The 23,552-nt window shown below is 33.9% G+C and overlaps 1 protein-coding gene across 2 annotated transcripts; it reads right to left on the bottom strand.

Annotated features, from left to right (window-relative positions):
- Positions 1-17,986: 17,986 nt before the first annotated feature.
- Positions 17,987-23,157, bottom strand: CBLN2 (cerebellin 2 precursor). Of its 2 annotated transcripts, XM_072604111.1 has the most exons (3): positions 22,612-23,157; positions 19,841-19,960; positions 17,987-19,558 (listed from the first exon to the last, which is right to left on the bottom strand). In XM_072604111.1, exons 1-3 carry the CDS (start codon positions 22,969-22,971, stop codon positions 19,361-19,363), a joined length of 678 nt encoding a protein of 225 aa, XP_072460212.1. In that variant the 5' UTR covers positions 22,972-23,157; the 3' UTR covers positions 17,987-19,360. The 2 variants fall into 2 exon arrangements, with proteins under 2 accessions (XP_072460212.1, XP_072460213.1); XM_072604112.1 differs by lacking the exon at positions 19,841-19,960.
- Between the last annotated feature and the right edge of the window lie 395 nt (positions 23,158-23,552).

Below are 23,552 nucleotides of genomic sequence, written 5' to 3'. Positions count from 1 at the left end.
TTGTTTGACCAGTTCTTGATGTCTCATAGAGTCATTAGTTTCCACTTACAAAATTCTAGTTTTCAATGAACTGTTTTCTTCAATTAGCAATTGTACCTTTTTTTATTTGACCAGTTCTGCATTTTAATAAGTTATTGTCTTCAGTGTACTTTTTTCCATTTTGTCTACTGTATTTTTAAAGGAATTGTTCAATTTTTCTTCTATATCTCTAATTTGACTTTTTAAATCCTCCTTGAGCTCTTCCAAGAAGGCTTTTCAGGCTTGTGAACAATTCATATTCCCCTTTAAGGTTTTGTATGTGGGTATATTAACAATATTATCCTCTCCTGAATTTATGTTTTGATCTTCCCTATCACCAAGATATTTTGTATTTTTCTTTGTTGGTTTTTGCTCATGTTATTTCCCTTTTTTCTGGCTTTTAAATTTGACCTCTGCTTCTGGGCACATGGGGCACTGTCCCAGGCTTCTTGTGTTGGGATCCAGGGCTCTAATTACTGGTTTTGTATGCTGGAGCCTCAGGTGCTAGCAGATGGAGCTTGGTAGCTTACCTGGTACTGACTTGGAGCTGGTGGTGGTGGTCAGTGTATATCTGGTGTTGGGGCTCCCCACCCTTGGGCTCAGGATCCCCTGCTTTTTTGCTGAGGTAGGGCTTGCTTCTGGCTTGTTCAGATGCCTCCCATCCTGTATTGATCTCCTTCAGCAACAGCAAGAGGGACTTTTCCCTTTGTACCCATAGACTCCTGAGCTAAAAGAATTCTGTACCTTGTCATTCTCCTGGTTCCACTATTTCAGGATTTTTCCAGGGGCAATATTCTCTGGGTTTTTCAACATCAATAAAGGAGGGTGAGAGTGACTTACTGTTTACTCTGCCATCTTTGGTCCCCAAAGTCAAAATCTGTACCTATGTTATCATCTGCTCATGCCATATCCATAATTCAATTATCACCTCCTTCATTACAAGAATGATGCCTTAATCATTCCCCACTTTATAACTGTCCCCTTAATTTTCAGTTATTTGCCACAAAAAGGTACATCTCCCTTCTCCTTCTTCCTTTCTTTTTTCTGTCTTCTTTCCTTCCTTTTCTTTTTCCTTTCTACCTTTCTTTCTTTAAGGACCTACCTAATCATAGTCTTGGCATGTCAAAGAGTTTGATTTGTTTAGTGATTTCTGTAGTGAACTTTCAAATTACTTCTAGGCTATCTCTAGACCAAATGAGAAATTTACTAACATTGTATTAGTATATCTGCTTTACATCATCTCATCCAATAATTGTCAGTTCCACTTTATATCATCTTTGTCAAGCTGATTGTATGAAGTAGTGTCTTAGAAATGCTTTGATTTGTATTTGCCTTAGGATTGATTATTTAAAATAGTTTTTCCTCTATAGTTGTTAATAACTTTTCTGCATTCGTGTTTTCGAGGATAGTTCTTGTTCTCATATTTTTTCTAATTATTTTGTTGTATATCTAGGATATCTTACCTTTATCTGAGAAACTTGCAGGAGATATTTTTTCCTCAGTTGACTATTTTCTTTTTTTAATTTTACTTGGATTGGTTATTTAAACCTTTTCAATTTTATATAATCAAAATTATTTTGCATAATATAATATTCTCTAATCATTCTTTGATACAATTATTTGCCTATCCATGGTTGAAAAGGTAATTGCTTCCTTACTCAATATTTTTATGAGGACTTTTGTACCCAAGTCACACATTAACCTGGAGCATGTTGAGTAAATGATATGATATGTTGATGTAAAACTAATTTCTGCTAAATTGCTTTCTAGTTTTCCCAGGAATTTTCATCAAATAATCCTGAATCCCAATAGTTGGGGTCTTTGGGTTTATCAAACTTTGTACTACTATGTATATCTATTTCAATAACTTGTATACTTAATGTATTTCACTATTATTCTTTTTAATGAAACTATGAGTTAGCTTTGATAACCCTTAATTTGTAGTATAGTTTGAAAATACCACACCCTTTTCCTTCCCACATTTGAAATATTTCTCTTGAAGTTGTTGATTGTGGATACCTCCACATATATTTGTTAGTTTTATAGCCTTTTAAAGTAACAGTGATGCCACTCAATCAGCAAATCAATTCAGATAATATTGTAATTTTTATTATATTGGCAAGACCCAATTATGGCTAATTTCATTATTTCAACATGGTTTTATTTCTCTAGATTTTCAATTTTCTTATTCTTTCATTATGTTTAGGATTTCTACTTTGTTATTTAAATGTTAACCTTTAATTTGTTGGTTTTCTAGTCTTTTTATTGCATGTCCAATGCATTAATTTGCCCTTTCTTTTTTGTTGATAAAACATGTAGATATATGAATTATCCCCTAAGTACTGCTTTGGCTTCGTCTCAGAAAGTTTGATGTATTACATCATTGTCATCATCATCTTTAATGAAATCACTGCTTTATGAACTATTATTTACTCATCCATATTTAGAATTGTTTTGTCATTGACAGTTAATTTTTAACCTTTGGAGGATAGTAGAGTAGACAGAAGAAATGCAGCTGAGTTCCCAACCACAACTCTCCCAAACAGATCTATAAAATTCACCAGACCAAATTCTCATGAAAAAATTGAGAAAAAAAGCTACAGTGAGTCTTTCCTCAGACCCAACTTAGCATAGAGAGACAGATAGAAAGGGTTATAGACTCTGGGGATAGGGGTCAGGACAGAAGTACACTACTTGGGGAGCACTTCAATACTGAAGAAAGGCTATGCACTAGCACAAAAATATGTCCAAAACCCATGCCAGGGCCAACCCTAGACACTGTAACAGGAATAGGTGTCTATCTACTTTGACATCCATTATTTATTCCTAGACTGAAGATCAAGGAGAGAATAAGAAGGGGATCTGCACAGGATGCTAATGTTTCCAATTAGGGAAATTGGGATGGTATACTGAGGAAGGAAGAAATTCAGAAGCCACCAACAGCAACAGTATGGCCCATACCCCAAGTTGAGAGTAAGATCTGACTTTCATCATCTAATCCAGTCTGTAGAGCCAGATAAGGCAGAAAATAAGCAAAACAGGAAATCCAGATCAAAGGGGAGCCTACAGTTTTACTAGTCTTTACTATTAGAGCTTTCTACCTAGATTAAAAGAACAGAGACTAGCATCAGTCCATCCTTGCTCAGACCCAAGCCCTGATTCATACTCTACTCTGCTATCAAAATGATTTTCCTAAAGTGCAGGTCTAACCATATCATTCCTCTAAAGAAAAACTTTTTCTAGGACACTTCAAGAGTAAAATATTCTTTTTTGCTCTTAAAATCTTCACAACTGCCCTTTTTATACTTTATTCCATTCCACATAATCTTTTTAATATTTATTTTATTCTGAACTTAAGAAATAAAAGAAGCATTTCTATGATAGAGTAGAATCGGAAAAAAGATTATAGTACATAAAAATGCAAATTGATTATGTATTCGTTGCTATTTGGGGTTTTTCTTCTTTCTTTATTAGTTCAATTTTTTTAGTTTTCAACATTGAATTCCAAAGTTTTAAATTTTTTCCCCATTCTTCCCCTCTTCCTCCCAAAGATGGCATGCAATCTGATAGGGGCTCTAAATTTACATTCCTATTAAACACATTTTTACATTAGTCATGTTGGGTAGAAGAATTATAACAAAGTGGAAAAACACTGGGAAAGAAAGAAAACAAAACAAAATAGTCTGCCTTGCTTTGCATTCCAACTCTAACTGATTGATTCTTGATGCCGTGGTGCATAATTTTTTTTATATGATATTGAAGCCTATTTGATATAATTTTACTTAATAGTTTTGTGTCTGTGTGGAATATTTAGCTATAATTTTATATCTCTGCTTTGTCTTTCCTTAGTTTGCGTCAAGATCATACTTGTATCGCAGAAGAACATTTTTAAAGTTTTGAAAACAGTTTTTGTAAGGCTGAAATCATTTTGTCATTAAAATTAATACAATTGTATGTCCATCTGATCCTGGTTTTTAATTTGTTTTGTTTTGTTTGGGAAGTTTAACATTTTTTCAAAGTTTTTTTTTTTTTAGATTGGTTATTTTTGTTTACTTTCTTGTTCTATAATCTGAGTACTTTATGTTTATTAAATATTTTTCCCTTTCATAAAAGTATTCATTTTGTTAATATTTAATATGACAAACATTTTCTAATAATTTCCTTTACTTCTTCTTACCTTGTTATGATTGCTCCGTTTTCATTTTTATATTAGCAATTTTCTACTTTTTAAAAAGAGAATAAGATTACTTCATGTTTATCAATTTCATTGTTTTAAAGTTTCTAGTTTTATTTTGACTTCAAATTTGTGCTTTCAATTTTGTAAATTATTTTTTCTAAGTTCTCAGACTTTTCAGGATTTCTAATTTAGACTTCAGTAGAGATTTTATGATTTTGTTGATATTTTTCTCTTTATTTTAGTTGTATGTCCAATACATCGAGAAGATTTTCCCTTCTTCTATTGATTAAAGTGTTTCAATATATAAATTTCTTTTAAGGATGACATTGACAGAGTCCCCAAAGTATTCATATATATTTTTCATTTTCTTTTATGACTTTTTTTCTTCAAAACACCAGTTCTTTGGGATTGAAATTTTTAGATTCCACTTAAGATTATGTATTTTCTTTGAAGTCATTTTATTAATTATAATATTCTTTGTGTTGTGACTAGTGAAGTCTGTATTCAATATTTCCTCTTTGTCACATTTAAGGAACTTTTATTGCCATTATTTTATTGGTCATTTTTTTCTCTAATGACACCCTATACAACTAAGATATGTATACTTCTTTCTACTGTCATTCATTAATACCCAAAGCTCTATCACATTTAACTTTTTAAAATTTATTTCAGGACTTAATTTTTCTTGTTGTTTATCTTTTTTTTTTGTTAAATTTATCTACTTTGAAACAAAATGAATCTTGTCCCCAACTATTATATTTTTTTCGATTTTGCTCTGTAACTCTATTAACCTTTCCTTTAAATGCTTATATGTTCTTCCATTCATTTAAACTATTTAAACTGTTAAAGTTATTTTATCAGCTATAGTGTTTTAAGCATAATTAACTTTCCTTATATTATGCTTAAAGAAAAAATATTATTTTCTATACATGTGATATAAATATATATTTACATGGCATACATATAATACTATGCATACATAAATATGCTACTTATGCTTTGTCAGAGATCATGACTAATAACCTCTTACTATGTAGAATTTACTTGACCCATTATAAATTCTGTTCCACTTTCTCACTGATAAAAATTTTTTTATACAAAATATATTGTTGTATTCCATTTTCTGCTCCAGGTCATTTTATAGATGATGAAACTGAGGCAAACAGGGTCAAAAATCTTACCAGGGTCACACAACTAGTAAGTGTCTGAGGCTAGATTTGAACTCAGGTCTTCTTGACTGTAGACTCTACTCACTGTGCCACATAGCTGCCCTACAAACTCTATAACTTCTGGTCATTGACTTAATCTCTTTGGGCCATGGTTTACCCATCTTTAAAATGATGAGGCCAGAAAAAATTATCTCTATGCTCCCTATGATTCAGTGATTTTGGATATAACATCATAGATTATTGTCATTTTGGGTTTTCCTTTAGGAGGTGATCTGTGTAGTACTTCGGTTTTCATTTTTCCCACTGAATCTAATATATTTAGGCAGTTCTATTTTATGATTATTTTATGATTTCTTGAAATACACTATACAAAATTTTATATGGCTGTGTTTTAGGAAGTCTGATGATTCCTAAAGCGCTTCTCTTCAACCTATTTTTCAGGTGAATTTATTTAGAGAGAGGATAGTAGATACCTTATATTATCTTCCATTTTTTCAATCTTTATATTGTTCTCTTTCCATTTACTTAATGAAATCATTGAGTTTGATTTACTTCATTATGATTTTTATGTTCTCATGACCTTCCCATCTTAATTAGAAGTTTCTAACTAAACACAAGTCAAATAATGTGGTATGGCTAAGGTATATTGAAATAGAACTCTAACATTCCTTACCATGGAAACTGCACTTTTATATTGATACAGTCTAAGATCAACCAGATTAGCTTTACTGGATGCCATTGAATACTGTGTTATTCTATTGAGTTTACAATCTAATAGATAACTCAAGATTTTTTAAAACAAAATATGTCATTCTGCTTAAATTCACATTTATATCTTTATATATCTGTCTTTATATCTGATTTACTTACAATTTAAAAGCAGCAACTTCATAGTGTTGGATATTAGAGGTAGATATGAATTCTATTGATTATCTAGTCCAACCTTCTCATTTTGCATATTAGCAAGCTGGAGACCAGAGGGATGATATAATTTATTCCACATACACAAGGGAGGGTATGGGAAATCCAAAATTAAAACCAATATCTGCTATCTCCCAATCCAATGACAACTCCTTCCATTACTTTATACAGTACCATTTGGTTTTTGATGAAAAAATTTTAAAGGAAAATTAAACTCTAAAAAGCAGCCATTCTTTCTTTCTCTTCGTTTTTTTCTTTTATATAACATAGAAATTGCATATATTATTATCGTGTCATTGATAAGACAACCATATATTTACAACTTAATCTGTTTTAGTTCAAATTGAATTATCTGCAATTTATTTAATGTTAAATTCATATATCAGCTGTTGAGCTATCAGTTTTACCAGTGAGAAATCAATCTTAACCAGATATTAAAAATTTACCAGAATACAATAAAAATCAGCTTCTAGACAGTTATTTTTGTCTTCACAATCAAAGTACTTACTGAACATTTCCTTGTATAGATCCATTAGTTAAGATCTCAATCATCCATCCATAGCTTGGCAGCCAGTCATTATAACAGTGGCTGATTTTACGTTCCAAACTTTCAAAAGACAGACCAGTCTTGTGTGCAAAGCATTGGATGAAATTAAGGTGAAAGATACTTTCTCATGTAAGTAGTTGGTAACAATAAGTTTCTTTTCTATCCTTTTTCCCATTATTATTTCTATAGCTTGGAAGTTTGATATCTTTGTTAGCTCAAAAACCTATACTTTATTTATTCATGAATTCCTCTAAAATTACCACCAAAATGCCTTAGTATATTTTTCAGGGTTTTTGTAACTTGTTTCTAAAGAGCATTAAAGAATTCAGTTCCTAAATGTGTGTTCTCATAGTTGGATCCAGGCCAAAGATATTACCATTCGCTTTCCAAAAATATGCAAGATAGAAAATGCCATAGTCTGCCAGAGGCTAGGAATGCAGCAGCCTTGACCCAATCCCCTTCTGTTTCTGAAATCTGACAAGTTGAATTTGCATTGTGATACATTTTAGGATCTCTACATTTCCTTTCAAACCAAGGAAAACAATACCATCCAAAGTGGTTACTCAGACTGACTGGCAAATTTTCCAAAAACAATGCACTGGGGTGGATTTTCAAGGGTAGTAGATGTCTACTGCATACTTCTATCTTGCCTTTTAAAAGCAAAAATCAACAACAACAAAAAATACCACAGACTACTGTATAATCCACACATACCCAAAGGTTTTGTCAATTTGATGTACTTAATTTTATTCTTATTCATTTTAGATAGTCACCTCTTATATTTGGATAATCTATGTATTTTTCTTACAATTGCCTCCCACCCAAAAAAGTCTTATGTGCCTTTCCCAAAGTAAGGACTGACTATTATTTTGTGTGTTGTGGTTGTTGTTGCAAAATTGAATCTGGAAACAAAGTCATCATTCCCATTTTTGTTAAAATATATAAATGACATATCTTTGGAAGGTTTGCATTTTCCTGTATTTCCTTATCTCTCTGCAGAGCTATAACACCCATGTTGTCAGAGTGAGTACAATTTCTCTTTAACCTCAATTCCTTCTAGACGTGTAATCGGGAAGAGAGATGGAAATGATAAGGAGATGATTAAGGCCACCAATTCATACCATTTAGTAAGCCAGGTCTGCCAACTAGTCCAGATAATTAACCCATCTCTCTTATACTTCCATTGTTTCTCTAGTAGAAAGAGTAACTAAAAAACAACAAAAATCAACCAAATAAACAAAAAAAAAAACAGTCCTGATTTGCATATGGAAGCAGGAATCTTTTCCTAAATGCAACTAGATTCAGCAATTTCATTTTCTCCCTTAAAAGTTCCTAAAAATTTTTGACAGGAGCAATTGGATACTTTACTGAATATTTTTTTTACTGAAATATGGAAATACTTCTTCCTTTGGTTAAGGGGAAAGGAAAGGATTTGAGAGAGAGACAGAGAGAGAGACAGAGACAGAGAGAGAGACAGAGAGAGAGAGAGAGAGAGAGAGAGAGAGAGAGAGAGAGAGAGAGAGAGAGAGAGAGAGAGAGAGAGATTGATTCTAAGATTGTTTCAGACCATAACAGCCATGATAGTAAATTTGGCCACGATGTTGAAAACAGCAAGCATTGACATATATTTGCTATTAACATTTCAAATCAGTTTTTATGTAGACAAAAAGAAGTTCTAAAGGGTAGAATTTCTCTAATTCTTCTCCACAAAGTAACTTCTGAGAGTGAGCTTAATTTCGACAATTTTTAAATTCATATTGCATTCTGATACTTGAGATGTCTCTGCATCAAAAGCTGTCACATCCGTCCCATACCACCACAATAAAAAATGGATGGAGTCGATTGAAAAGCATTATTAAGCACTTCAAATGCACAGATAAACAAATTCTTCTTAAACAGTAAAATATTGCATATGTGCTTTTATATCATTTAATGATAAGTCTATTTAATAAAATGGTCTGATGAAATCATACTAACCCTCACTAAAACTGCCTAATAATTGGGTAAATACGCTGGAAGTGCTTCACAGGACTTCCTTTAATTTTGCTTAAGGAATTATAACTTCACTAGCTTTGCATTTTGGGCAGGGATTTATTCTATTAAGTAGTGCCCTGACTTTAACCTGCTAAAGTTAACTTTTGTGATGTGAGGTTAAGCTTAAAGGTTCATTAACAGCTTGAAAGAGGGAAATTGTTGGATCCTAGCTAGCTAACTCACTTCAAGAATTGTATCTCTTTCTATTTACTGTAAAGTGCAGTGAAGGAATTTGTGCATTTTTTAAGAGCCAAGGAGAGGGAAGGGAGAGAGAGAGGCAGTAACAGACACAGAGAGAGAGAGAGACAGATGGAGGGAGAGAGAGAGAGAGAGAGAGAGAGAGAGAGAGAGAGAGAGAGAGAGAGAGAGAGAGAGAGGGAGAGAGAGAGATATCTTGAGAAAATAATGAGAAGTTTGTTTTATTCATTTTCTCAGACTGGCTTTTATCTTAAAAATGACCTTCACAAAGTGAAAACTCTTCCTTTGTCTATGGAAGTGATATTCTTATGTTGTTCTTTTTCTCCTGGACAATGCTGAATACAAAAATAGTGAGTATCTCAATTTTAATGATTACAAGATAAAGAGATGTTAAATAAATAAAAGCTAGTTCATATTACTGTCAGAGATGGAAATGCAATTGTTAGGTTTATAAAATGAAGTACTAATCAGTAAATTTTCTTTCTTTTTTTAAAAGTTGACACAATGTGTTATGAGAAAATGGCATTCATTAAAGAACCTATTGTGACAATATAAATTATACACTTTAATTTATACTTTAAATTAAAGTAAACATTTCTTATTTAAAAAAAAAAAAGATCCAGGTCTATTTCCTTCATGCTCATCTGATAGTAATTCTTATATCTAGAGAAAAGACAAAAGAATAAACAGATTAAATTTGGCTTATTCTAACTTGATAGTTTAGCTTGAACTTGTCTTAAAGTATTCTAGGGAATATAGTTTGAGAGTCTCTATATTCTTGCTATTTAAATTTTGCATGATGTGGAGGTGAAATTTTTTAAAAATTAACGTTGAATACAGTAAACATGGACATGAGAAACTATTGCTACCTCTAGGTAACATTTCTGAAGTTTTCTACTTATGACATTATCTCAAATTGTACTTAGCAAAACAATACCATGTAGCCTCATCTTTCTATAATTTAATATAAGTTAAGTCCCAGGGGCCCCTCTCTCAGGGCTAATTTACATACTAATTATACCATAGTTTAAGTCACAACAGCAGCACCATCTATTGGAGAGCTAATCATAGTTGGAGAAACAGAAATATTCATACTAAGTACTGAAAAAGCAGTGTTCCATACTGTTCTGTAGTATAAGGAATTTCTTTTCTGATATCCCTATGAGCAAGAGCTCACTTCTAAATTCCTGTATTTCAGAAGTGTGGTTGTGTCACTGGCATTATACTGCAGAGCTTTCCTGGATATGTAATCATTTAAATAAGGATAATGGAACATTTGAAAGGGATTTGCCTGGGGGGAAATAGATCCCTAACGATCAGAGTTTATTCATTTATGCCTTATGCCTACTGATGCATATGAAGATGTGCTCTATTCTGCAGAGTATAGCCCCTTGTCATCTGTATGTGTGTGAAGAAATTCAAATGCAGTGAATGAAGAAATAAGGCTGTAATTCACCAATCTCATCTTTCTATCTACAATTAGAACACCAGATGGACAAATTATTACCAGTGTTGCCTAATCTGTCTTAAGATCAAATGGCAGAAGTGAAAAAAGTAAATAAATAAGAATAGGCTCAATGAGATAAATGAAATTAAGCGATAAAGACAGAAGGTGTTGACACTTTGCGTAACCCAATATTACCTCTGCCTTATTTTCAAGAATGATTGTAGCTTTTTCTACTACTCACTTGTTTTTGGAATTGGAAAAGGATTGGATATGGAAACTATACAAACAATGTATTCTGGATCTAAAATAATTTGTCAGCCCTTTGAACATACTCTGGAAATAGATACTTTAAAAAATACAAGTGAAGATTCATTCCTTGGATAAAAGTTTTGTTTGTTTTTATAATCCATATACCTGAAAACCATCTTCATAAAAGAGGCTTATTTTTTATAACTTCATTATGTTGTTATCTGCAGATGTACTTATGTTATGTACATCTTGAAAACTCTATATTGTTTGTTTGTTTGTTTACACATAAAGCTGAGCAGGAATCATGAAAATGGAAATATAACCTCTAGTTAACTTTTAAATATTAAAAGTAACGGGAGATGCAGAAATATTTTCTACTTTTTATGAATTATTATAATAGATAAGGTGAACTTAAATATATTTGCAAAATGTTTTATGAATATACAGAAACTATGTATATGCTAATATTTTCAGATATAGTAATATGGGTACTAAGCAAATAGGAACAGTCTGAAAAATTCCACTGAGTTATTAAATTTGTTCATATTATGGTTCTAGCTTTCATTATCAATTGGGGCTCAATTAAAGACTTTCAGAATCAAAGGGGCACACACCAAAGCCAAAAAAAGGATTATCTTTATTTGTATGGAAATTGTTGCTACTAATGTTTGACAATGGAGTAAATCAGATATTAGCCTGAAACTATGACAAATGTTCAGTATTCAAAGTTAATCCAAAACAATATATCTCCTCTGTACTACTCCTCTATGGGTGATGGATGAACAATTTCATTTTAAAACTTGATAAAAATATTTTGTTTGTTAATTAATTGAGTGGGTAGTAAGTAGAAGGCAGTTAGAACCTTGATTTCCTCTATTTAGAAAATTTTCTATTATTCTTTCATATGGCTGGGACCTGGCTACTTTTAATATTCATTTTTTTTCCTCTGGATACTCATTAAGCCTGTTATTCCAAGTCATTTTTACATTAATTTTAAACTCAAGCATCCAGTGACTAATTTTGAGTGCTATCATTAAAGTCACAGCCCAGGATAAATTCCATTGAAACTTACAATGAAAAGTACAACTAGCAGATTGTAAAGACTGGAAACTCAGTTAACAATTTGGTTTGGGTTTTTGTGTGTGTTTATTTTTGGTTTTGGGGGGGGCTTTTTGTTTATTTTTATAAGAACGTCATGACCTTTTGAGAGAGTAGTGTCAGAACTTTAACTTAAGCTGATGTGAGCAAAGAATACTACTGAAAACCAAAAAAAAAAAAAAAAATTTAAATTCTTTCAAGGAAGATAAGTGAAAAACTATAGAATGGATGTGAAGGATAGATGAAAAACATCCCTAATGACGGAAGACAGAACAACATAACATTTCCCTTCCTCCCTCCAAAGGTTAGTTTTCTCCTTTAGGAAGAAGTCTTCTCGTTGTGAATAAAAATGGTTAATAGAAAGTTGAAAATCAAGGTAAATCAGGAAATAGTAAGAAAGAATATCATTTGCCATCAATTATTTCTAATTGCCAGGCCCAAATGGACTACATCTCAAAATATTCAAAGTAGTAGAAGTAATTGTTGTGTTCCTCTGTGATATTAAAAAAAAAGTCAAAGCACAAATGAAAGATGTTGTAGGACTGGAGACAGATAAAAGAAGGTCCAATGTTTTAAAAGGAAAGGCCTCAAACCATAGACAATGAACTGTCATCAGTTCCTGAAAAAACTCTATAATGAACTATTAAAAGGATGTTTTGTGAGCACTAAGAAAGAGAAGTGGTGATCACTATGAGTCAATATGACTAGATATCAAGAACAGATTAAATTAAAATAACTTCCTCTAAAGGGTCATTACACAGGCAAAAAAAACCATACACATATCTGCTTTTATGTAAGACGCTTGATGGAGATTTTCATGAAATCATGATAGACAAGGTAGACAGATGAGGTGGATGTTATAATTATGATTAAGTAAACTGGAGACAGTTTGGATGATTAAAATCAAGAATTTATTTCAATAAATCAGTTTTGACCTAGAGTCAGTTCTCAACTGAAAAGCCCAGGAATATGTCTTTAACTTGTTCTACTCATTATTTTTATCAATGATTCAGTGAAAATGGAGACGGTATGCTAATAGATCCAGTGAATCAACACTGGATGAAAATGATTCAAAAAAACCTTATTAATCTAAAATAATAGACCAAAATAAATAGGATGAATCATACATGGAAATTTCAAAGATTTGCAGTGGTTCAAATATTTAACACAAGAGTAGGATGGAAAGAAAATGACTCCACAAATGATCATATCTGTGGGTTTTAGTGTAAAACAGGTCCATTGTTACCCTGTGGAGTGACATCCAAGTCAACATAGCTAATACAATTTTAGACTTCATAGAAGGCTATATATCATCTGATAGTACCACTGTGTTCCTCCTTGGTTGAATAATATCTATAGTATTGTGATCAGCTCTAGCTGCCCCATTTATGAAATACATCAACAAAGTATGTTACATCTAGAGTAGCATCATAAGACTATAAACTTAAAGCTGGAAAGAACCTCAAAAGACATTTAATTCAGCTTTGTCATCTTCTAATTGAGGAAACTGAGGTTCTGAGATGGGAAGTGTCCTGTTAAAGATCATTATAGATAATTAATGGCAGAGTTGCACTATAACATGAAGTCCTCTAAATAAAAATATGGCCCTCTTTCCAATATGCCACAGGTTAACCCAGGTAGTGAAAGGCCTGGAAAATGCCACATGAAGACTGGTTAAATAAATTTGGAATATTAAGCATGGAATTGAAAGACTTGGGAAGGTGTTGATTGATAACTGTCATCAAATAATAACTGTCTTCAAGTCCTTAGTTGATTGTTAAGGAGACATCTTTTTTTTTTCCTGCTTGACCCACAAGTAATAGAAATATGAGCAAGAAGGAATGTTGTAGAGGCAGATGCAAGGTTATTCTAGGGAAGACTTTAAAAATAAAAGCAATCCAAAAAATAAAATCAGCTGTAGTTAGATCCCTGTCACTAGAGGGCTTCAAGAAAAGTCTGGAATATCAATCGTAAATGAGTAATATTCTCATTCAGGTAGAGAATGAACTAAATGATCTTTGAGTTTCCTTTCATCTCTGGTATATGTGATTATCAGTATAAATCATATTAAAAATAAGCAGGTATTTCATACTTACCAGCACATTGTCATAATCCTTTCTCTCAAAAGTCTAACTATTAAAATTGCCCAAACTGTCAAATGATGAAAATGTGTGATCCAAAAATGGGAGAGGTGAGATATGAGTAAGACTGAGGGTATGTGGGAAAGGTGCAGGGATGGCTGTGATTTGTTAGTAAATGACTTCCACTTTATTATTCTGGGGCAGCTCAAGTATAAAACAGCATTTTAGCTCTAGGGAGTCACTGCTGCAGGCATTAAGAAGAGGAAATGAAGATTTCTTTTCCAAATTAAGTTGTCAAGAAAGCTCATTTACACCACACAGTGATTGTATGTGGGTGAGAAGATGATGGTGATTTATAATGATACAGACTGGGAAAGCTGTTCCAGGGAGGGAAAACTATGACACAACCCACTTAGGAGGCTTAACCAGAGCCCTGGTTACCTATAGAAAGAACAAGGTTTGCTATCGTCTAATAATCTTATAGTGACTGTGGAAAAGAGGAAGATCAGTTTATGTAAGTTTCATCATTTTACAGGGGCTAGGGTACTACTATGACAGATGCCATCATAAAAAAATCTATATGAATGGGTCATTCTAATAAAGGCATTTTGAGTTCTGGTCACACAATGTCTAAAGAAGATAATTAGACTTTAGAAATTCTAGTAATTCTAAGAACTGAGAGAACAGACATCCCTTTGAATAATTAATCTTTTACTGTTTCATCTTAAAATTGCAGACTACACTATACACTATATAATTACCTCAACTTTGTATTTATGTAACAAATTTGGTCAAAATCAATAAACTTTATCATCCATTATGGAAAAGTGACAAAATTTCAATCTATTATATATAGACAGATCTCACTTAATTAAAAATTTTTTCTTTTTAATCTGGAATTTTTCAATAAATATTTGAAGTTAAATTCTCTTTGGTTGGAATGTTATTAGACAATAAAAATATGTAAGAATATGATTCCTTACTAGAAATTCTTGAACTTCATTTAAAAATTCGTTGATTACTGTGCCCCAGCTTTGGAGTAAAATTCAAATATTGGACATATTGGAGCATTCATTTTCTTTTTTTCAGGTTTTAACATCTCAGTGCATAAAACAAATACTGACTCAAATTGTATGGTTGTTTTTTGTCCTTCATACTTATTGGTTAATGCATACATAGACCTTGAAAATTCATGAGAATGGTCTGATGTAGTAGTTACTATTAATTTTACCTTTTATTACACATGATATTTAACGTAAATCTTTTAATACATATGAATATAAGGATGTGGTAGTTATGTTTTATGGGCAATGGAATTTTATCTGTTTATACAAACATTCCCTCTATGTTTCATATAAATTCAACTTGAAATTTTTGTCAAATGATATTAAACCTGGAAGACATAAAATGACAATATATGAACATGTTTGAATCTAATCTGAAATATTTTAATTCTTTCTATAAACTTGAACAAGCTCTCCATTCTGCTGTGCTTATAAACACAATATACATTTAGTCATAAAACTTTCCTTTTATAAATATTCTTGTATTCCTGAAATATATAACTAATATTTGTTTTCTTTTATATCATTGGATTAAAGAGTTCAGTGCTATTTTGTTAACAAATTTGACAAACTAGAATACACTTAACCATTCCTAGTTATTAGAACCTTTGTGAATTCATTTGACATATAATACAAATTGGGTGATAAACTATATTAAGTATTGAACAAATAATTTGTTCTGGTTTGTACATATTTTCAGAAACTATATATATATATATATATATATACGCATATATATATTCTCAAAACAAATAGGATTACCTAAAGCATTTCCTCCCAAAATATGTAATTGATACTATGTAAATTATAAAAAGTGCTGCTTCTTTTATTGTTAACATTCAATATGGCATAATCAAGACCAGCTTCTGTCTGGGCATCAATGCCAAGGACAACCATAGAAAAGGTAGGTCATGTTGAATAGCTACAATTACATAAACCAGAAATGACTGGTTTTAAAATAATAGGAAGAAACACTAGACACTAGAATTTTAGGTAGAAATTAAATTAAAATAGCATTATACTTTAAAAATAAAATAAATATTTCCTTATTATTGGGGGTATGGGGTTTCCTGTTCTTATATAAAAGGGTTAACATGTATCATATATAACTTTCAACATGAGATTTGATATTTTGTGATGTATAAAAAGTTGGCCCACTAAATCATATCTTTCATTTCAATGCTTTTGATTTCATTCATTGGGGGGAAAGGCTTTTTTTTGCAGTATAGGTAGTAAGCAAATACAAAAATTCCATGTGATATAATTATTAAGTAGTGACTCACTCTGATATGACATAATTATTTTGATTCCTAAAATTATAACCATGTATAAACAAAATCAAGAGGACCCAAGAGTTAACATGATATCCTGAAAGGTGGAATGTTGCTTTGATAGGCATTAATTTTCCTCCCATATATAATCAACTTCGAAATTTATGAATGAAATATTAATACATTTTTTCCACAAAAGAGAAACTGATTCTACCAAGAATGTAAAACATGGAAACTAATGATTGATCTGTTATTTAGAAATGTGCATTATCATATGTTTGTTACAGCACACATTTCAGAACTTTGTCTTTGTCACAAAGTACAACTTAGGGTTTTTCATAGAATACAGGCATTTCATCTAAATGAATAAATATCAAACTCCCTAACCAAATATAAAGAAATACTGATGAAGCAGTTTCTTGTCAGTGAGTTGCAGAAACTGTCAGATATACTATTATCACAACTTCTTCTTAATCTAGTCTCTGGATTCCATTTCAAGTAAAAGAGCCTCAGGTTCAGATAATAAGGAATTCAGGAATTTGAAAATTTTCTAATACAAGAAAAATTTTAAAAAAAGTGAATAGTTGCTCTAATGTTATTATATTTGAGTAAGCTAATTTAAAAGTTATTTTTATTGGCCAATGGAGCCAGATGATAGGCAGTGGATAATCAATGTGCATATATAAGCTAATACAAATTTAGTTGATGCTAATTCAGTTAAAAATGAATGAAAGTATATTTTAGGCTCAATAATTTTGTTTTGCCTTTTTCTGAGACTGGTTGTTTGCTTTTAATTCAATATTAGGGCTCAGACAAAGGAGACAGAAAGGGAACATACACACACACACACGCACACACACACACACACACACATATATATTAATGACTGTGAAATAGAAAATGAAAATCAACTTTCTTGTGGCTGCTTACTTTTTCTACATTCATATGTAATACTTTTTCATTCATTAATTTAGGTAATCAAGTTAGCAAAAGTATACGATAAAGGAAGATCACAATGCCCATGAAAATTATTTCTCTGATGAATCTCGCTTGCTATTTTAGTGATCAAAATCTATCTACTGAGTAACAGCCATTTCAGATTCAGCTCAATTCCCATTCCAACAGTCCCCCAGAGAATACCTGGTGGCATTCAGAATAAAGTACTATATAAGAAGTATTAGATTTTCTGGGAAATATCTCTCCTCCCCTCAACACTTACTATTTTAAATTGAGTCCATTACCATTAGAAAACCTGATTCCGTCTTCAAATGCGCTTTTCTTTTTCAGTTTATTTTCAGCTCTAAATTAAATTATTATGAAAGCACATTGCCCATCAATCAAAACATCCTGACACCGACAGGTTTTTCTCATTTATATGAAATATATATATTTATGCATGTATGTATGCTTCCAAATGTACATATATACACACATATATGTATATATACATATACATGTGTGTATACACATATACATATACATATATATGTGTATATATGTGTGTATGTGTGTATATATATATATACACACACACATATATATGTATATATCCAGATCCAGCAGTAGACCCAAGCAGATATATATTTAAATAGCCACATGGAGCATTAGCTAATTGCCTGGGTATAACATGGAACAGCTCCTCCAAATTTCCAAAGTGTTTCCAGAGTTCTTCTTCCTTGACCCCTTACACAGATGTAGTGGGAGAAGCAGCCAAACATCAAATCAATTTATTTTGAATCTTAAAGTTTCTTCAACATTTTGGTTACACGTCGTACAGTGGACAAATTGGCATTGAGCTTGAAGTTTCAAATTTTAACAAGTTTGTTATCAATGATTCTTCCCTGGCATACAGGAAACTGCACTTATTCATTTTCCAGATGGTCTCTCATATAAATAGGGGCAAAGCTGAGGTGAGGATTGCCTTTTTAAATCAACCAAGGATCACCTGGATGTTCCTCTGTCAAAATGTACCTTTGTAGGACAGGTCATATCTGTTTTGCTTAGATTAGAGGAGAGAAGAAGCTAGTTCTGTTGACTTTAAGGTGGTACTTCTGTGTGTGTACAACCACGGGTGAACCAAAAGCATTAAAATAAATAGCTGAGAAGACCAAGGACTCACTTAGTAATGCAAAGATATCATGTAATTTTGGACATTTGGTCAAATCACATCATCACAGCCTCTATTTTTGTTTCTAGAAAAATCAGACTAAGTAGAAACTTCAAGTCCCTGAACGATTCCAGACTGTAAATCAAAGGTCCAGTAACCTCAGACCTTTGCTCTTAAATGCATCTGTGAAGATCATTTTGAAAGAACAGACAGAATTGTCCATTGGTTATCATTACTTTGATTTACAGATATATGCTTTTTGTCTTATTGATCAATCCAGCTTACATATTTTTCAGCACCAAAAGAAAAAAAATTAAGAAAAACAAGGAAAAGATAAAAATATTGAGTAAAACTACATACAACACAAAACAAAATTGATTATTCCAATCGTGCAAAATTTGCTTCTCTGAATAAAGCACTTCTCGACACAGTAACATCCATAATAACCTTATCCCACCCCAAACCCTCCCACCTAACCAGAAAATAAAAATACAGGACTTAGACTGAAGCCATTCTTTCTTCTTAAGGCTCTACAAACACAGAAAGAATGCATTGCAAGAACCCTTCTCCAGGTGGTAGTTTCTTCTGCCCCCTTTTGTGAATCCTTCAGCAAATCTTGAGGTTTGAGTTACTTGTCTCATCAGGACAACAACAAAGCAAACAAACAAACAAAGAAAAAAATGGTCAATGATTCCAACAATAAAATCAGAAATTACAATCACAGGTACAAATTTCCCAGGTCAATAATTTCATTTCTCCTAAAACCACTGTCTTCTAAAACTAATGAGAGGAGCAGGTTTCAGAGGAATTGTCAATATTCAAAGTAAATATTAGAATTTTTGGAGATCATTCTTCTACTGCCATAGTCTGACTGGATGGTTGGTAACAAGTTTCGTGTTCTGGCAAGTTCAGGGTATTATTAAGTGATGGATTTCTGGGTCCAGACAACACCTTGGGCTCCACCCCAGGGTGCCTATGTTTAGAGAGGAAAGACCAAGAAGCCAGAAAAGGTTGAATATTTCCATCCACCCATGAGGTTACCCCTTTCCAGTTTGAGGTGTACTTTGTCTTCTCTTTCCATGTGCAGCAAAACACCATTGCTAGCAGCTTCTCTGGTAACATCCTGGTCTCCTGCAAATGCTGAAATCACTGGGTAGCCATTTTGCATTAAACTTACCTAAAAAAAATCAAAGTGACAGAGCTGAATTGCCTATCAAGTACATGAAGATAGGCTTTATATTGTCCTATTCTGTGGTGTCCTTACCAGCCTACCTGCTCAGTTATCCCCAATCACTTCAGGGGCACATTACGGGAAGGAGACATTCACAAACTTCCTTACAAATGGTTCTCCTTCCCAGGATTATCTATACCCAGAATGAAAAACAAACAAAAAACCCCACAAAAACAAAAACCTCTTCTCAAAAGGGAAGGGACAAGAGAATGATTAAATGCCACCCACCTGGATAGTTTGTCTGTTATAGACTTTGACCACATGGAAACTGAAACTATAAATCCCTTTTCTTGGTGCTACAAATATGCTGGAAGCAAGATCGAAATGGTTGCCAATATTTACTAATACCTGGAGAAGAGAAAAGAACAAAGCACCAAAAGCAAATCAGGCCCCACCTACATCCAACCCCCACCCCACTCTTCCATTAGCTATAGGACAGCAGGCCACTAGAAATCATCACTCTTTAGCTAGTTGAGAAAGGAGATGGTAGTGGAGTTAAAATATCCTGCTAGAAAAGAAGCTGACTTCAAGGATGTGGAGATAAGGTCACAGTTTTTGAGAGTACTTATGTAATGCTAGTGGAGCAATATGTGACAATGACCAAAAGGAACTAGAGGATACTTCCTGTAAGAGGGAATTCAGAAGCAGGAAATAAAAAACTAGAGAAACTGAAAAACCATGCTGGTTAGGATAAACAGGTATGCTATTGCAAATGGATTACAACTTAAAGGCATTCTTTAACAAAACAGGGTTTCATAGTGAGTGGGCTGGAAGAAGGATGGTGCAAAGGGGAGGATTTAAAACCTTGTCGAGATTAGAGATTTGGATAAATAAGTGAGGTGAATTATATACATTTCCCCAGCAAAGGACATTCTCCTCCCATTAAGGTGCTTGTCAGAGTAGGGAAATACTGCAGCAAAGCAGACATATGATAATAACGATAATAGCAATGTCCTTGTGAGCAACAGTACCATTCAGGATCCAGTGATTTCACAGTAATTACTTGCTTTGAGAGAGCTTTATGTAGTCATATTATTTTTAAAATGTTATCAATATTTTGAATCTGAATCAAAAAGATCTTGTAGAATTCCTTAATTCAAGCCTTTCTTCAGATTTAAATAAAATAGCTTTAAAACAAAATCACAAGTTTGCATTTTCTGTATTGAAAAAACACCATGGTTTTTAAATTTTACAATTAAAAAAAAATACTTTCAAATGGAATACCACCTGACATAATTTTTTTCCCCTTTTTTGACCAGTTCAGTTCGGAAGAGATTCTTCATTTATGATAGAAAAAAAGCAGATCTCAAATCAAGGTGAAATGCAGCCAATACCATTTGTGTCAATGGCTTATTGAAGCAAAGTCTGCATCAGACTTTATCCACCTTCTGCTCACTCAAAGTCACTTCACTTCCTAGTCAGGTGCTGAACGGGCTCCTACACAAACACTCAGAGGTTTTATTGTTAAGAGCTTTTCAGAAGATGGGTATTCACAGTCCTCTGTGCAAGGATACTTGAGAGAGAGGAAATGAGAGAGAGAAGGAGGGAAAAAGAGAGGGAGAGAGAGAGAGAGAGAGAGAGAGAGAGAGAGAGAGAGAGAGAGAGAGAGAGAGAGAGAGAGAGAATAGAAAATTCAAGATCTTACCCCCAACTTAGCTATATATTTCAGGGAATAGTCACAATATATTTAATTTGACTTGTGGAAGCAGATAAGTAGGGCTGAAAGTCGGGGGTAGGGGGTGTGCTTAATATAAGGAATTGAAAACAAAAATAACAAAAATAAACACATATACCCCTGCGGTTTCCAAGACCCAGCCTCAAGGATATTTATTGACTTATCTTTCTGGAATGCAGATTAAACAAACAAAAGAAATATCCAAAAAGAGTATGGTATTAAATGAAGTTACACGCCTTTACAAAAAAACAAATAAATAAATAAATGAACACAATGTAGGGGAGTAGGGGAAGTGGGAAAATGACCCTGTGTTGTGAAGGTAGTGACAGAAAGTCGGTTAAGGATGATTCTTTGTCTAAGAGTATTTAACCAAACTTTAGGAAAAATGAGGGTACAACCTATGAACCTGTGTACTGTACGTACCAAATTGCTATTTCGTATTAATTTGAAGCAAAAACGAAACTTTATAAAGTGTATTTTTAATATAACAATAAAAGTTCTCTTTCATCTGGCAGATCACTGAATAGAAATCAAGAAGTGAAGCGGGAAATAGCGTAAGTTCTGCAGACTGGATCTTATCTTTGGATCCTACTGCTTTGAATTGTGTCAGCAAGTTACTTAAATAATTTTAAGATTTTACTTCCTTTTTAGAAACCAGAAACTTTAGGATAAAATTCAGGGCAATCCCGATCCACTTTCTCTTTTCTCTTATGTATTTATTATTCATAAAAAATCCAACAGCAAAAGATACCCACGGATAAATTTATGGGAAGAGCTAGATACTTTTCCGAAAGGAAAATGGGTGGTTTGGGGGAACTTAAACTTAGGCTAAGTTGGTAGTGTTTCAAAGCGGGGTAATTTGTTATCAAACGGAAGCAAAAACAGTCAGACACCACAACCACCACCCTCCCCAAAGCACATATACAATAGATTTTTGATAAAAGTTTCTTAGGGAACTGAATAAACTAAGTTTCACAGCTATCTTCGCTTTCCTATTAGACTTAGTGATGATGGGGTGGAGGAGTGAAGTGCAGAGATATAGTATAGAACCACAGGACGTAAAGGTATGGGGGGCAGGGGGAGGAAGAAGAGAGAGAGAGAGAAAGAGAGAGAGAGAGAGAGAGAGAGAGAGAGAGAGAGAGAGAGAGAGAGAGAGAGAGAGAGAGAGAGAGAGAGAGAGAGAGAGTCCAAAGAGCCAAAGTGACAGATGGAATCAAAGCATCTTGCCACATAAAACTGTCTCCAGACCTTCCTTCCCCTCAGCCCCACCCCAAAGCCTAATCTTTGAGGACCAACAGGAGGGTAGACGGCTGGCTGGGCTGACCTGGTCGAAATAGATGGTCATGGTGCGGTTGCTCATTTCGGATGGTTCATGATTGGTGCTCCGAATCGCGGAAAAAGCCACCTTCGCGCTACCCGAGCGCACAGAGATCCCCAGGGAGGAAGTGACTGCGCCGTCCGCCGACGGGCTGGAGTCGCACACCACTAAGCACTTGCCCTCCAGAACTATGGGCTCGGTGTCGTTCTGTGCCCGCACAGGGCAGCCTGCAGGCAGCAGCAGCAGTAGCAGGGCCAGCGCCGCCACTAGGCAGTAGCAGCAGCCCGCGGGCTCCCGCAGCGCCCCCCGCCGCCTCAGCCTCGGCATAGTCAGCACTGGCCAGCAGCCCCGGATCGGCGCCGGCATTGGGGCGCCAAGATGGGGGAAGGAAGGCCTGGATAGGGGAGGGGAAGAGAGGGGATGAGGAAGAAATGGAGGGGGTGAAGAGGGTGGGGTGGAGAAAGTGGGAGGGGTGGGGGCTGAGTTGCTCTACTTGATGCTTCTCTCCTGCTTTCTTTTTCCGAGAAGCTTCGAACGAGGTTGGGGTGGAACAGCAAAGGAATGGGATGGGGGAGGGGAAGGGAGGGGAGGGGGTGAGTTTCTCTGCTCTCCTCCTCCCCTCTTTTCCAACGTTCCAGGCAAAAAAGAGTCCTCAGAAAGTAGCCAGAATCCAACCTGTCAACGACAAAGAAAGGAACAAAATCTACAGATATAGAAAACAAAAGATGAAGAATAGAGGCAAAAACAGGTGAGGGAACCTTCCCCAGCCTTCTGTCCCTGGACTCACATCTTTTACTCTCATACGCTGACCATCCCGTATCTGGTCCCAGAGATTCTGAGAAACATCCAGAAAAACGGAAAAGGTATCACTGACTGCTTACCAGTGTAAATGAGAGTGTTCAGGGTCCATCTCCCCTTTATCTATCTGTGACTTTGGCTAATCAAAG

The sequence above is a fragment of the Notamacropus eugenii genome, chromosome 4, assembly GCF_028372415.1.
Source record: "Notamacropus eugenii isolate mMacEug1 chromosome 4, mMacEug1.pri_v2, whole genome shotgun sequence".
In the NCBI taxonomy this organism is placed as follows: Eukaryota; Metazoa; Chordata; class Mammalia; order Diprotodontia; family Macropodidae; genus Notamacropus; species Notamacropus eugenii.
The sequence above is the reverse complement of the archived record's forward strand: the minus strand, read 5'-3'. Positions and strand labels throughout refer to the sequence as shown.